Source organism: Schistocerca serialis, chromosome 2, assembly GCF_023864345.2.
Source record: "Schistocerca serialis cubense isolate TAMUIC-IGC-003099 chromosome 2, iqSchSeri2.2, whole genome shotgun sequence".
NCBI classification, from domain to species: Eukaryota; Metazoa; Arthropoda; class Insecta; order Orthoptera; family Acrididae; genus Schistocerca; species Schistocerca serialis.
The window spans coordinates 410624485-410638607 of NC_064639.1; the positions used below are offsets into that span (position 1 = coordinate 410624485).

At 44.4% G+C, this 14123-nt stretch overlaps 1 protein-coding gene across 5 annotated transcripts in view; it reads right to left on the bottom strand.

Moving 5' to 3' along the window:
- The window catches only part of LOC126457244 (ras-like GTP-binding protein RhoL), a 345853-nt gene that overhangs the window by 250008 nt on the left and 81722 nt on the right, over positions 1-14123 (bottom strand). For 3 of the 5 annotated variants that reach the window (XM_050093394.1, XM_050093393.1, XM_050093392.1), the window contains exon 1: positions 9756-9917. The exons of the other annotated variants lie outside the window; for them this stretch is intronic. In XM_050093394.1, the coding sequence (XP_049949351.1) occupies positions 9756-9758 (3 nt within the window). In that variant the 5' untranslated portion in view covers positions 9759-9917. Of the gene's footprint in view, positions 1-9755; positions 9918-14123 lie in introns of those variants that run through there. 5 annotated transcript variants of the gene reach the window in all.

Below are 14123 nucleotides of genomic sequence, written 5' to 3' on the forward strand. Positions count from 1 at the left end.
GACGACGTGAGTGCGAAATTTGGTGAAATTGTCCGAATCTGTCCGTATGCTGACAGTTTGTACCAGATAAAAATTAAGTCTCCCCTGCGCCAAAACTTGTTAAAAAATACTGAAAATTTGTTTTGTTTGTGACCTACATTATTGAGAAATATGAAATATAAAACTGAGCGGTATGCGGTGTGGCTGCAATGTCGTTTAACCCTTTCAGGCCCTGTGACTAGAATTGTGCACATTAAATTTTATTGTGTCCTAGCTGCACCAGAAGTATTTTTTCCCAATGGAAACCTGAGTTACACGTTTGTGAATTTCCAACGTTTCCTTATGTGCAAGTGCTGCCTACTGTTGGGTACCATTGTGAAAACGTCAGCAAGTCATTGTAGCAGTGCGCAGCAGCCCGTGACCAACAGAATACACGGATGTGGTTGGTTTTGCTATATTCCACTGTGTAACTCAATGTTGTTATTTTGCATGGTGATTACTGAGTGGTCATTTTACTATTTATTACAAGAGACACTATTTCGTAATTAGTTATTTTAGTCCATAAAATGAAGAGAAGTGTACAAAGTATGTTTTGAAAACGGTTACATACACTAAGGCGCCAAAGAAACTAGTATAGGCATGCATATTCAAAAACAGAGATATGTAAAGAGGCAGAATACGGCGCTGCGGTCGGCAACGCCCGTATAAGATAACAAGTGTCTGGCGCAGTTGTTAGATCGTTACTGCTGCTACAATGGCAGGTTATCAAGATTTAAGTGAGTTTGAACGTGGTGTTATAGTGGACGCAGCAGCGATAGGACACAGCATCTCCGCGGTAGCGATGAAGTGGGGATTTTCCCGTACTACCATTTCACGAGTGTACTGTGAATATCAGGAATCCCGCAAAACATCAAATCTCCGACATCGCTACGGCCGGAAAAAGACGACTGTAGAGATTCCTTGAACGTGACATAAGTGCGGCAAATTGCTGTAGATTTCAATGCTGGGCCATCAACAAGTTTCAGCTTGCGAACCATTCAACAAAACGTCATCGATATGGGCTTTCGGAGCCGAAGGCCCATTCGTGTAACCTTGATTTCTGTACGAGACAAAGCTCTACGGCTCCCCTCGGCCCGTCAACACCGACATTGTACTGTTAATGAGTGGAACATGTTGTCTGGTCGGACGAGTCTCGTTTCAAATTGTATCGAGCGGATGGATATGTACGGGTATGGAGACAACCTCATGAATCTATGGACCCTGCATGTCAGCAAGGGGCTGTTCAAGCTGGTGGAGGCTCTGTAATGGCGTGGGGCGTGATATGGGAGCCCTGATGTATCTTGATACGAGGTAACACGTACGTAAACATCCTGTCTGATCAGCTGCATCCATTTATGCCCATTGCGCATTCCGACGGACTTGGTCAACTCCAGCAGGACAATGCGACACCACACACGTGCAGAATTGCTACAGAGTGACTCCAGGAACACTCTTCTGAGTTGAAACACCTCCGCTGGCCACCAGACTTCTCAGACGTGAACATTATTGAGCATATCTGGGATGCCTTGCAGCGTGCTGTTCAGAAGAGGTATCCGCCCCCCCCCCCCCGCCCCCCCCCCCGTACTCTTACGGATTTATGGACAGCCCTGCAGGATGCATGGTTTCAGTTCCCTCCAGCACTACTTCAGACATTAGTCGTCTCCATGCCACGTCGTGTTGCGGTGCTTCTGCGTGCTCGCGGGCACCCTACACGAAATTGGACAGGTGTGCTACTTTATTTGGCTCTTCAGTGTATTTTTGTATAAATCTTGCATCTAAAATCACTACTATATAAGGAAAAATTTTACTTCCTCCAGCAAAAATTCAGATCTGAAAGGGTTAAGCCCGGACAGTAGGGCAAAGTCTGGTGATCGGGAACTTTAACGGCATCACCTCTCCTCCCCTTGCCTGCCAAATACTGGCAGTAAAAATAACCTCGGCGACGGAGTCGGGTTTGGGTACTTCTTGTCCATGAGTTCCGCTAATAAATAAAAAATAAATTGAAAATCGACATTTTCGGTGAATATCGTGAAAAAATGGAAACGAGCGTTTGGCGTCATTGGCCGGGAGGCCCCTTACGGGGCAGGTCCGGCCGCCTTGGTGCAGTCTTACTACACTGGGCGACCTACGCGCTAGATGGGGATGGAATGATGATGAAGACAACACAACACCCAGTCCCTGAGCGGAGAAAATCCCCGACCTAGCAGGGAATCGAACCCGGGCCCCTTAGGACGACAGTCCGTCACCCTGACCATTCAGCTATCGGGGCGGACAATTTCGTGGACGTCTCTCATTAAAAGATTCGGGGAAAACTCGAAAAACTGGAATCTCGATGGTTGGACGAGAACTTGATCCCCTGTGCTCTTGGCGGCTGGGGTGGCCGAGCGGCTCTAGGCAGGTTCGAATCCTGCCTCGGGCATGAGTGTGTGTAATGTCCTTAGGTTAGTTAGGTTTAAGTAGTTCTAAGTTCTAGGGGACTGATGACCTGAGAAAAGTCTCATAGTGCTCAGAGCCATTTGAACCCTGTGCTCTTGCATAGGAAGGAGTTTAGTATGGCTCCACGCAGGTCGGTTGAACTGAGAAGACTGGGGTTCGTCACAGGTTCTCACATTTTCACAGCTTGCTGACTGAACAATACGGCCATTGGTAGCGTAATGTCGCTGCGGGAGGAGAAGTCGGGCGCGGCAGTACGCCGAGGAGCGTCGCCGGCGCTGCCGCCGCCAGCTGGCGATAAGGCGCGCCTCGCCTCGCCTCGCCTTGCCTCCCCTACTGATAGCGACGGCGGACGGCACAGCCAATCGGCCGGACAATGGCGGCCTCTGCGCTCCCGCACTGCAACCTGCCCGCTCGAGGCTAATTACTGCCTGCCTGCCCGCTTCCGCTGTGCTACTGCCACTGTCTGCTGTCAGCAGCAATATCTGTCTCGTCTCTGGATTACTAAGATTAGGTTTCTCGATGGCCAGGGTCGTTCAAAAATGGCTCTGAGCACTATGGGACTTAGCATCTGAGGTCATCAGTCCCCTAGAACTTAGAACTACTTAAACCAAACTAACCTAAGGACTTCACACACATACATGCCCGAGGCAGGATTCGAACCTGCGACCGTAGCGGTCGCGCGGTTCCAGACTGAAGCGCCTAGAACCTCTCGATCACAACGGCCGGTGGCCAGAGTCGCACTTAGCATCTGTAAACCTATAGGTTGAAAGCGTTGTGAATCCATAGGCTGAACGTCTTGTCACGTTTTGTGACAATTAACTCACAAAAACAACATTTCAGAGCACCTTTCGAATTAAAAATCTATGCTCAACTTTTAAGGTGAAACTTCCTGGCTGTTTAAAACTGTGTGCCGGACTGAGACTCAAACTCGGAACCTTTACCTTTCGTGGGAAAGTGCTCTACCGACTGAGCTACCCAAGCACGACTCAAGACCCACCCTCACACGGCTAAGCCACGTCTCCGCAACGTCCTTTCTTCCTGATGTGCTAATCCCTTAAGTTTCGCAGGAGAGCTTCTGTGAAGATGTAACTTCTTAAATTTTCCTGGCGAATTTCTTCTTCTAATAATTAGGATGTGCAGCCGGATCCCGCTGACTTTCTGCCTCGTTATTCCGGCCCTGAGACGTCCGGCCATCTTCATGTGAACAGACAACTACTGAAGAGCCCAGGTGCATTCACGGTATTTATGCCGAATCTCGCTCATGCGAAATGTGCTCATCGACAGGGTCATTCGATATTCAGTGATTAGACCATCTCTCACTTCCACCACCGAGGGCAGCACATACAACTCGGATGTTCCGCGAATGTGTTAACCTGAAGCGCGCGCTGAAAGACGCCAGCATATTTCGCATGCGCGAGATTCGGCATAAATGCCATGAATGAACCTGAGCAATTTAGTAGTTATCTACTCACCTGAAGATGGCCGGATGTCTCTGGGCCGATATATCGTGGCAAAATGTCGACAGGATCCGGCTGCATACACGAAAATTATTAGAAGCTCTTGCGAAGTTTGGAAGGAAGGCGATGAGGTACTGGCTGAAGAAAAGCTGTCAGGACAGGTCGGGAGTCGTCCTTTGGGAGCTCAGTCGATAGAGCACTTGCCCAAGAAGGACAAAGATCCCAATTTCGAGTCTCGGATCGGCACACAGTCTTAATCTACCGGAAAGTTTCATATTAGCGCACACTTTGCTCCAGCGTGAAAATTTCATTCTAGTAACTATTAAGGTTTATTACTCAACTGCATATGTTTTATCATTTATAATGATAAGAATAAAAACTCAAAAGAACTGAATTCAAATTATTCAACATGATAAACAGTGATTAAAAAGACTCACATAGTGCTAAAGGTATTACTGCTCAAACTACAACAATAGTTTCTATAGTTATATGTCCGGTAACCGCTGTCTCTTGACTTAGGAGCCATTGAACTTCTGCATTCCACAGTCTGAATTTTACTTGTAAATGTTCAAATGCATGTGAATTCCAATGGGACCAAACTGCTGAGGTCATCGGTCCCTAGACTTACCGTCTGGAACCGCGCGACTTCTACGGTCCCAGGTACGAATCGTGCCTCGGGCATGGATGCGTGTGATGCCCTTAGGTTAGTTAGGTTTAAGTAGTTCTAAATTCTAGGGGACTGATGACCTCAGAAGTTAAGTCCCATAGTGCTCAGGGCCATTTGAACCTAGACTTACGCATTATTTAAACTAATTAAACTAACTTACGCTAAGGACAACAGACACACCCAGGTCCGAGTGAGGACTCGAACCTCAGGCGGGAGGGGCCACGCAATCCGTGACTTGGCGCCTCTAACAACGCGGCCACTCCGCGCGGCTTTTATTTGTAAATGAGGCAGGATTCGCAAGAGAGAGTTTGGTAAGCTGCCACAATACGCATCAATGTAAGAGCAGGAATTGTCGGTGACAGACTCATATGGTCAAACAATTTACCAAACAGATCTGTGTATCGCCGGTTTCTGTGTGATGAATTACCAGCGCTACTGGAGAAGTTTATCCTTGTAGAAAGACAGCGACAGCGGTTTCTGTGCGACGGGACACCACTTCATTTTTTACGGATTGTGCGACGTTGCATGGGCGACTCACTGGTTTAGGTGGCCCAGTAGCGTGGCCTGCCCCGTTCACCGGACCCGCTGGATTTCTAAGGGGATAGCCATGTGGTCTGTAAGCCTAGGGACCGATGACCTCAGCAGTTTGGTCCCATAGAAAATTATCACAAAATTTCTGTGGAGACATTTAAACGCATTGGTGTGTGTCAAACCCAACGACATTGTGCAGACGTTACAGGCACGTGTCACCAATGCGTACGACGCATTCCAAATGGAGCCAGCTGTATGAACTTTTCCTCTAGTTTTGATCATTAGTACCTCCTGTAGGAATATATTTCAGTTTCGTTAAACACCCTCTATGACCAACCACATTTTACAAAAAAGAACGAAAGTTGAGATTCATGTCAATGGAAAAAATCTGTGGTTCAGTTTTAAAAATAGCGTATTACCAGTAATACAAAATATGATTTTTAGGTAACGCAAGTCCAAATGAAGTATATCAGCCATTCAAATTTTACCTGTATCGAATTCAAGCATTGTTTTAAAAGTCTTGGCTGTTTTTCCAACTGATGTGCCCGCGTGTTTGACCCTGCGCCACTTGAAATTTGGCGCGAGGGAGGACGAGGTGAATAATCAATTCTGTGTCTTCTACGACAAGGCAGCGTTAAAACAAACCCGTTTCCTATTTGCAGAGAGCTGTTTTTGGCAGCTGCATGCCCCGATGAAAAAGGATTTTTAACTTTCAGAATCCACAGTCGTCAGAAGATTGGCGTAGTGTTTGTCAGCTGGTTTTGATCCCTTTGTAACGTATTCAGTACAAAAATACCTTGTAACGACACAGGCAGATGGAATTGATTTCCCATATTTTGGTGCAGGAACACCGACTGCATTGATATATCTTTCGTTTCTATCGCGAAGTGATGTCTTATCTAAAACAACGACACTGGACACTTTACAAACATTGCCACAATATACGTATTCGCATATGCTTTTGGTTCTTTGTAACAAATGAGCCACTCATCGTTCATAAAGCTTTCACAAAAATTTAGTTTTGTTATTTGGTTATATGTTGCGTAGTAACTGAAGTTAAGATGTCAACTTGATCTTCGTAATAGTGTAGTTCATTCAAATTTTCAAACTAGTCGTGTTTGTTTCTTTGACATGGATGGAACGGTGTTCGGTATAGTATTTTTCTCGGAGATGATTAATATAAATTACGGCCCACAGCTGATGAAAACAACGAGAAAGTGCGCTGTCGTGTGTTGGACGATGCAGAAAAAATTAGTGATGAGGAAACTTTCTACAAGACCGTTGCAGTTTTGTCATATGATCACGAAAAGCAGTTGTGTAAACGCTATGTCACTTAATTTTCCTGTCGTTATTCGTATGTTGATTTCTGAGTGTGGATGAGGTGTCCATCCATAACTTCATGCCAGAAACGAGCCATTAGTCGAAGCAGCAGCTGGAAGACAGAAGCTCCGGTTACAACAAGGCGACGTCGTTGTTACATGCTGCGAGCGTAATGGCCACCGTTTCCTTTACAAATCAGGTTCTTCCTATTGTATGGATAATATTTTACCACGTTGACTACCAGTAGATGTAAAACTTTATATTCTTTCTATTACAGGAAAGTTCTGGCTGCGAGGCGATGATGTAAATGGGTGCACTGGATGTGTTAGGGCTTTACTCTCTTTCTATTACATAACAGTTTCGGCTGTGAAATCAGTTTTGAATGTATAAGTGCAATGCCTCCTCAGTTGAAACCACGCAATATCAGAAACAGAATACAGGGAACTTTTGATCCATTCAATGACAGCCAGTGTGGTGAAGTGTTATGACTCACGCAACCTGCCGTAGCTTGAATGCTCTTGTAATCGTACTAATCCTTCTTATCGATTACCTCGGAAAGAGTAAATTAATGACTGGCGAATATTACGGAAGTCTGCTGGACGAAATAAGTGAACAGTTTGTGAGAAGACGGCTCTCTTGCAAAAGAAACAATTCTTGGGACTATTCTGCTTGTTACGAAGGTTCTATGGAGAGATGATAGCTGAGAGACTTAACCATGTCTTGTTGGAACATCCATTTCGTTCATCATAAGGTCTGACTTCAATTCCACATTTAAAGCAGTCTGTGTCTGGAAAACGTTTTCTGCCCAATGAATGTAAGCGTGTATGTGTTCTTACCTCTTAGAGTCAGTTCTTTAGTTACAAAATTTTAGCAACTAGGCGAAAGTTGGACGAAGTTTTGCCTTAAAAAGGAAGTGCCGAAAATTAATCGCATTCTTTATCTAAAATACTAATTGACAGGCCAATAGCTTTTGTCTCCGTTCTGTGGTTAGGTTTCACCCAAGATGCAGAGGGTATCAGGTAGACGATTATTGACTGTAATCCATGCAACTTAAGTTTTACTTTTTTTAAGAAAGTAAAATGCCTCGACAAATCGATACAAGTTACTACTCCAGTTAATATTGAGATCGTCTTATGCCGTAGGCTACTTGAGATGTTCTCAACTGGTTTCCCTGATGACATGGATTCTAAGTGCGGACATGCTACAGCAACAGTAAAGAATGTATCTTCTTGTGCCGTGAAATATGCATCAGCGACATTCCAATTGTAATTAAATATTACTGCTCTCAACAATCTGTTGACTGGTTTGCACGTCACAGATATTCACCAGGATTGTGCTACTCGAGACACCAAACACTTTCCTTCCTGAAACTAGCTCCCCAGTCATTTTGCATTGCTGGTAGATGTTTCCTTGGATCAAAGTATGCAAATCAGGTGTCCTTTCACGTATGTAGTGACTGAATACAAGAGACAAAGACCTCGGTGAAATGGGATTGCAACCAGACTACAGGAAGAACGGAAGGGAGATTAGATGACGCTAGAAACGACGGGTTGGACAAAGATGGAGGGTAATCTGGCGCGGCCTCACCGTAGGAACCATCTCAGCGTTCACTTCAAGTGTTACCAGGAAATATACAGACGTCTAAACCCTGCTCCTCCCGAATGCAGGTCTAGTTTGTTAACGAATGTGCGGCCGCAGCTCACTACCAAGCTAAAGATATTGTCTGCAGAAAATCGTTTTAATGCGCGTTTAAATTGTTTCTTTTCCGTTTAGTTAGCCACTACCTGATGGTGTAATATACAATGAGTACTTACGCTTCTGGAATTGCCTCTCATTAACAATGTATTATGCTTCCACTATTTAGCGTTTGCTTTACTTCGCCGGTCACTGAGAACAAAGCGTGCAGAACAGCGCAGAGAACTACCGATAATATTGAACGCTGCTGCATTTCTCCCGGTTTAGCTGTAATAAGATGTGAAACTCTCTCTAATGGAAATCGACAAACATTTCCAAGAACCCGGTCACCCGCTCAAATTGCATTTCACGGGTGACCCAGAGGCAGCGTATTCAGAACTTTTCGTTAGTATTCAGAGTGCTACAGAATGAATTGTCGCGTACACTTGTATACTGATTCAAATTTTATTGCAAATGAAACAAAACAGAAACTTTATAGCAAATTAAAAAGAAAAACAGAATTTAACCTTTGAGGGAATCACATTTCGTTCTTATTACGGTACCAAAAATTCTCCTGTGTCATTGAGTACAGTTAATAGTAAAATGCGTTAATATAGTTAAACAATGCCAGCAGAACGTCATATTCAAGTTTCAGCCTCTTGTGTCGAGTGCACTCTATATACTCAAATATTTACGAGATGTGGGGCACCACCGGCATAAAATACTTCATGACTTCAAGTTTAGGAAAATAATATTGTAATAAGAGCACAATTTCACCCATTTTGGATTTCTACAGAACGTCATGACTGTAAAATATATTTTTTTAAATTTCCTATATTGTTTATTAAAACAAATGACTAGTTTGGAGTGGATAACAACTCATTTTCGGACGAGTGAAGCAACCTTTGATACAACTTATGTTCAACAAGTACATTGCCTTTCGATCACACTTCAGTCCGGAACCACGCTACTGCTACAGTCGCAGGTTCGAATCTTGCCCCGGGCATGGAACTGTGTGATGTCCTTAGGTTAGTCAGGTGTAAGTAGTTCTAAATCTAGGGGACTGATGACCTCAGACGTTAAGTCCCGTAGTGCTCAGAGCCATTTGAACCATTTCTTTCCATCAGAGAAAAATGAAGTGGTATTAAAAATCTGAACACATGCGAGGAAAGTAAAAACAGATAGACTTCAGAAACCTACGCGTCATTGTTTCACTTAAATGCACAGATATGTATCCTTTTCTTTTACCTTTTTTTTCTCGTCAACATTAGCTCAGATCACCAGCTGCCCGCACTTCCCGTTTTCTCGCGGCTGAACGGTTATTAGCACGATCTGCTACAGGAATTTATGCATCAACGCATGCGTTAGCTGAAAACCGGTTATTTACACACGTGAAAATTATGTTAATAAACAACAAAACAACAGAAAACAAAAGTGACTGACTCTGCTGTTCTAAACACACATAAAATTCGAACATAGTTTCTAAAATTCCACGCTTATTTTGCCGTGTACAGTATTCGGTTTCACCAAGAATCGTATTGGCTCATCGACAAATGACGTATGGTAGGCTCTTTCATATGACGCCTTTGCTGCACTTCTTTCTGCCGGATAACAGTTCACAGATTATCACGCACGAGTGTCGAAAAACTTACCATGTCGCTTTGCACTGTAGGCGGAGGCTACACGAGCATGACGTAATGGGAGCGGCTGTCACGATAGGCCAATTAGCGCGCCGCACCGTATCGCTGTGGAATGTGTCCGGCCACTTGCGACCCGCGGGAGCGTCGACAGCCCTACTGCGCCGCTCCGGAGGCTACAGGCTACTGCGCGCGAGGCGTGGGCAGGCCGCAGCCGGCGGTCGCCTGCGCGCATGCGCGGCTCGGTGGCAGGTGTCTGTCCGCCGGAGCGCCACAAGCCGCGAGCCGCGAGCCGCCTGCCGATGCTATTATGTCACTCGCCTTCAACAGGGCGACGCCCGAGACTTTGCGCTGCAGCTTCCGACATTTTCTCATCTCTGTGAGACCAGCAATTGGTCCTCCTACCCTCCTATATTTTTTAAAAATCTTCTGAACTGGAATCCTACGACTTTTTAAATGCACCGGGTAGTTATAATTAAAGAGCAGCTACTCACGTAAGTTGCAGTGTGAGCTGTTGGGCAGTACTCGGTGGAGTGAGGTGGCACATTTACAGGGTGCAATGAGTACACAGTGAAACGTCCCCTTTGAACATTTATACAGGACTGTGCTGAAACTGACACACAATATTTTTTAGCGCAACGCAATCTGACTTTCAAAGATCCCTGCAAGAGAATGGCCCTGAGTAACATTAAACTATACCTTTCAGAAATCACTTACCTCACAAAAATCTTCATTACTCGAACTACTGCAATACAGCGAGCACCACTACTGCCAGCTAAATAAAAGATTCAAACTATGGAAGGCACTAACTACTGATAGGGATAGTTAGCAAATGAAAGATATTAATAGAGAACAAACAATGTATTTACCTTAATAGTCATAATATATATAGCAGTTCATGACAAATTACAAAACTCCGCCATCTCTCTCCCCACATCCACCACTGCTGGCGGCTCACCTCCAACTGCCAACGCTACGCGCTGTTCACATCCAGCTGCCGCTGCCCAACACTACAATGGCAGACAACAATGCAAACCAGCCACAGACTGCACACAGCACAGCCAGTGATTCTCACACAGAGCGCTATGTAACGTTGCCAATAAGAAAACATAAACAGCCTACTTACAACAGAACTGCCGAATTTGGGACACCTTTAAGCCGTGTGTTATGCACGAAGAGCGTGCTGTCACTAGCAATATGTGACTGTGTAATGTGGATTCACAAGCACCTTTATTGTTAGACGACAATACTCCCAGAGGGCCTGTTAGGTCCACCGTGTCGTCTGCACGTTATCGAGACCTCCCTGTGCAGTATTCTGTGATTCCTGCCTCGGAAGAGCGCAACTGTGTGGAAAGCACTGTTTTCGTCCAGTGGCCGCTGTGGCAGAGCGGTTCTAGGCGCTTCAATCTGGAACCGCGCAGCTGCTACGGCCGCAGGTTCGAATCCTGCCTCGGGCATGGATGTGTGTGATGTCCTTAGGTTAGTTAGGTTTAAGTAGTTCTAAGTCTAGGGGACTGATGACCTCAGATGTTAAGTCCCATAGTGCTTAGAACCATTTGAACCATTTGAAGTGCAACATCTGGTTAATGCATCCCTTCACAAACGTGTTATATCCAGAGGTTTTCCAGATGCATGGCCTGTAAGATCACCTGATCTATGTCCGTGTGAGCCTTGGTTACGGTGATATACAAAAGAACTCTTTTACCAGTGTTCAGAAAAATGTTCAAATGTGTGTGAAATCGTATGGGACTTAACTGCTAAGGTCATCAGTCCCTAAGCTTATACACTACTTAACCTAAATTATCCTAAGGACAAACACACACACCCATGCCCGAGGGAGGACTCGAACCTCCGGCGGGATCAGCCGCACAGTCCATGACTGCAGCGCCTAAGACCGCTCGGCTAAAACCCGCGCGGCACCAGTGTTCTACTTGATCAGAAGGCCAGTATCCAGGAACACGTAGCTCAGATTCCGTTTGAACTACTGTGGGTGACCGTTGATCACGCCATTTTACGGAAGCAGCATCTCGTCGACGTCTCCGGTACTCATATTAAACAAATTGTCTAACCGGCGTTTGACAACAAAGTCAACAATATGCCTTTCTCATTTGTTCGATCGTTTGATCGTTTCTTCCAAGTCCCATACCTAATTTATGACGTATGGTAATATTTCTACAGGTCTTTCTTGCATTCACTGCATCAGATTTGCACCTGGTGGCCCAATTTGGATCTAGTTTTTTCCAGCGTAAACCGGTTCCGCATTAACGCAATTAGAATACCTACCACGTTTCGCTGCGCGTGCGTGTGTATGTGTGAATTCCTAAGGGACCAACTGCTGAGGTCATCGGTCCCTAGACTTACTCATTACTTAAACTAACGCAAACTAACTCATGCTAAGAACAACACAGACACGTATGCCCGAGGGAAGACTCGAACCTCCGGCGGGAGGGGCTGCGCAATCCGTGGCATGGCGCCTCAAACCTGGCGGCCACTCCGCGCGGCCCTAGTTTCGCTGTCATACAGTTATTACATCCCACACAGGATCTCTGTGAGTAGCTGCATTTTAATTATAAACACCAGGTATATTTGGAGCATTAACATTACTGAAGAATGTATCGTATAAATATCAACTTAGGTAAGGGTTAATTCTTTGTCGTCGGACAGAATTTATTACAGGTTATAGAATAATTTATCCGTGCGAAACATGGGCCTTGCCTCGGTGGGATGTCCTGCGTGTCTCAACGATAGATTCAGCGATACCTTAGGTATAACCACATCGGAGGAGCATTTTTGAAGAGACCAGATTAACATACGGTTCCTGAAGAGGGTTAGCAGCCTTTTCAGTAGTTGCAGGGGAAACAATCAGGATGATTAATTAACCAGGACTTCTAAAATTAGACAATATGGCCCTACTATCTTGGTACTGCGAACGGCTGTAAGGAAGGTAAACTACAGCCGTTAATTTCCCGAGGACACACAGGCCTACGACACTATAATTCTTTCAGAGACGGCAATTTCTTTGGAAGAGTAGTCGTACGGAATGGATAAAAAAAAATTTAAAAAAAGGGTGATTGAATGTAGCCGCCTGATCAGTTGAAGTTGAGAGAATTAGATTAGAAAATGAGACACTAAAAGTAGTGGATGAGTTTTGGGCAGCGAATTAAGTGACAATGGCCGAAGTAGAGCGGATATAAAATGCAGATTGGCAATTGCACGAAAATCATTTCTGATAAAGAAAAAAAATGTTGTTGATATTGAATATAAATTTAAATGTTAGGAAGTGTTTTCTGAAGGTATTTCTCGGAACTACATGGAGCTAACAAGTCAAACGTCGGCGACAAACAGCTCTTCAACTGTGGCGCTACAGGGAAATGCTGAAGATTAGATGAGTAGATTGCATAATTAATGAGTACGTACTGAATCGAACTGGGGAAAAAGCAAATGTATGCACTACTTGACTAAAAGAAGAGATAGGTTTATAGCCTACATCCTGAGGCATCAACAGGCCGTTACTTTGGCAATGGAGAGAGATTGGGAAATAAAAATTCTAGAGGGTGACCAAGGCTTGAATACAGTAAAGAAGTTAAAATTGATGTAGGTTGCAGTAGTTATGCAGAGATGAATAAGCTTGCACAGGAGAGACTAGGGTTGAGAGCTGCATTAAACCAGTCTTCGGTATGAGGACCGCAGGAACAACAACATAGTTTTATGATCATCGTTTATCTTCTTTATCCTGTTTTTCGTTTGGAGAGTTACTGTTATTGATTGGTGGATACCTCGTTTATAGCATTTGTCGAGCTAGAAAAAGCGTTTGATAATGTAAAATGATACAAGATATTCTGATTCTTAGGGAATTGGGTTTAAGTTATAGGGAAAGACAGGTAACATACAGTATGTACAGGAACAAAGAGTAAGCTATATCAAAAGCGAAGTGCTCGGGTTAGAAAGGGTATAAGAGAGACATAAAGACTTTCGTCCTTACAGTTCAATTTACGCACTGTGATATATACGAGTATGCAGTGTTTTTAAGAAAGAACGACGTCATTTCAAAAGTCCATATTTATTGATAAAAACATATTACAAATATGGAACGAATTAAAAAATTCTCACAAAATCTTAAAATTTTAGCTACGCTATTGCAAATTCTCTGTGTGTCTACCAGCGAGAGCATAGCTAAATTCTCCATGAACTTTACCCACTGTATCTGCTTTTACACAAGTTATTGCGGCTGATGTGCTGTTCTTCACTTCTATAACACGAGGTAAAGGGGAAATGAACACACTTTCCTCCACATATCCCCACAAGAAAAAATCGCTTGGACCCATGTCTGGCAATCTTGGAGGGCAAGAATGCGAGGCAATGTCTCGGCGTCCCGTGTGCCCT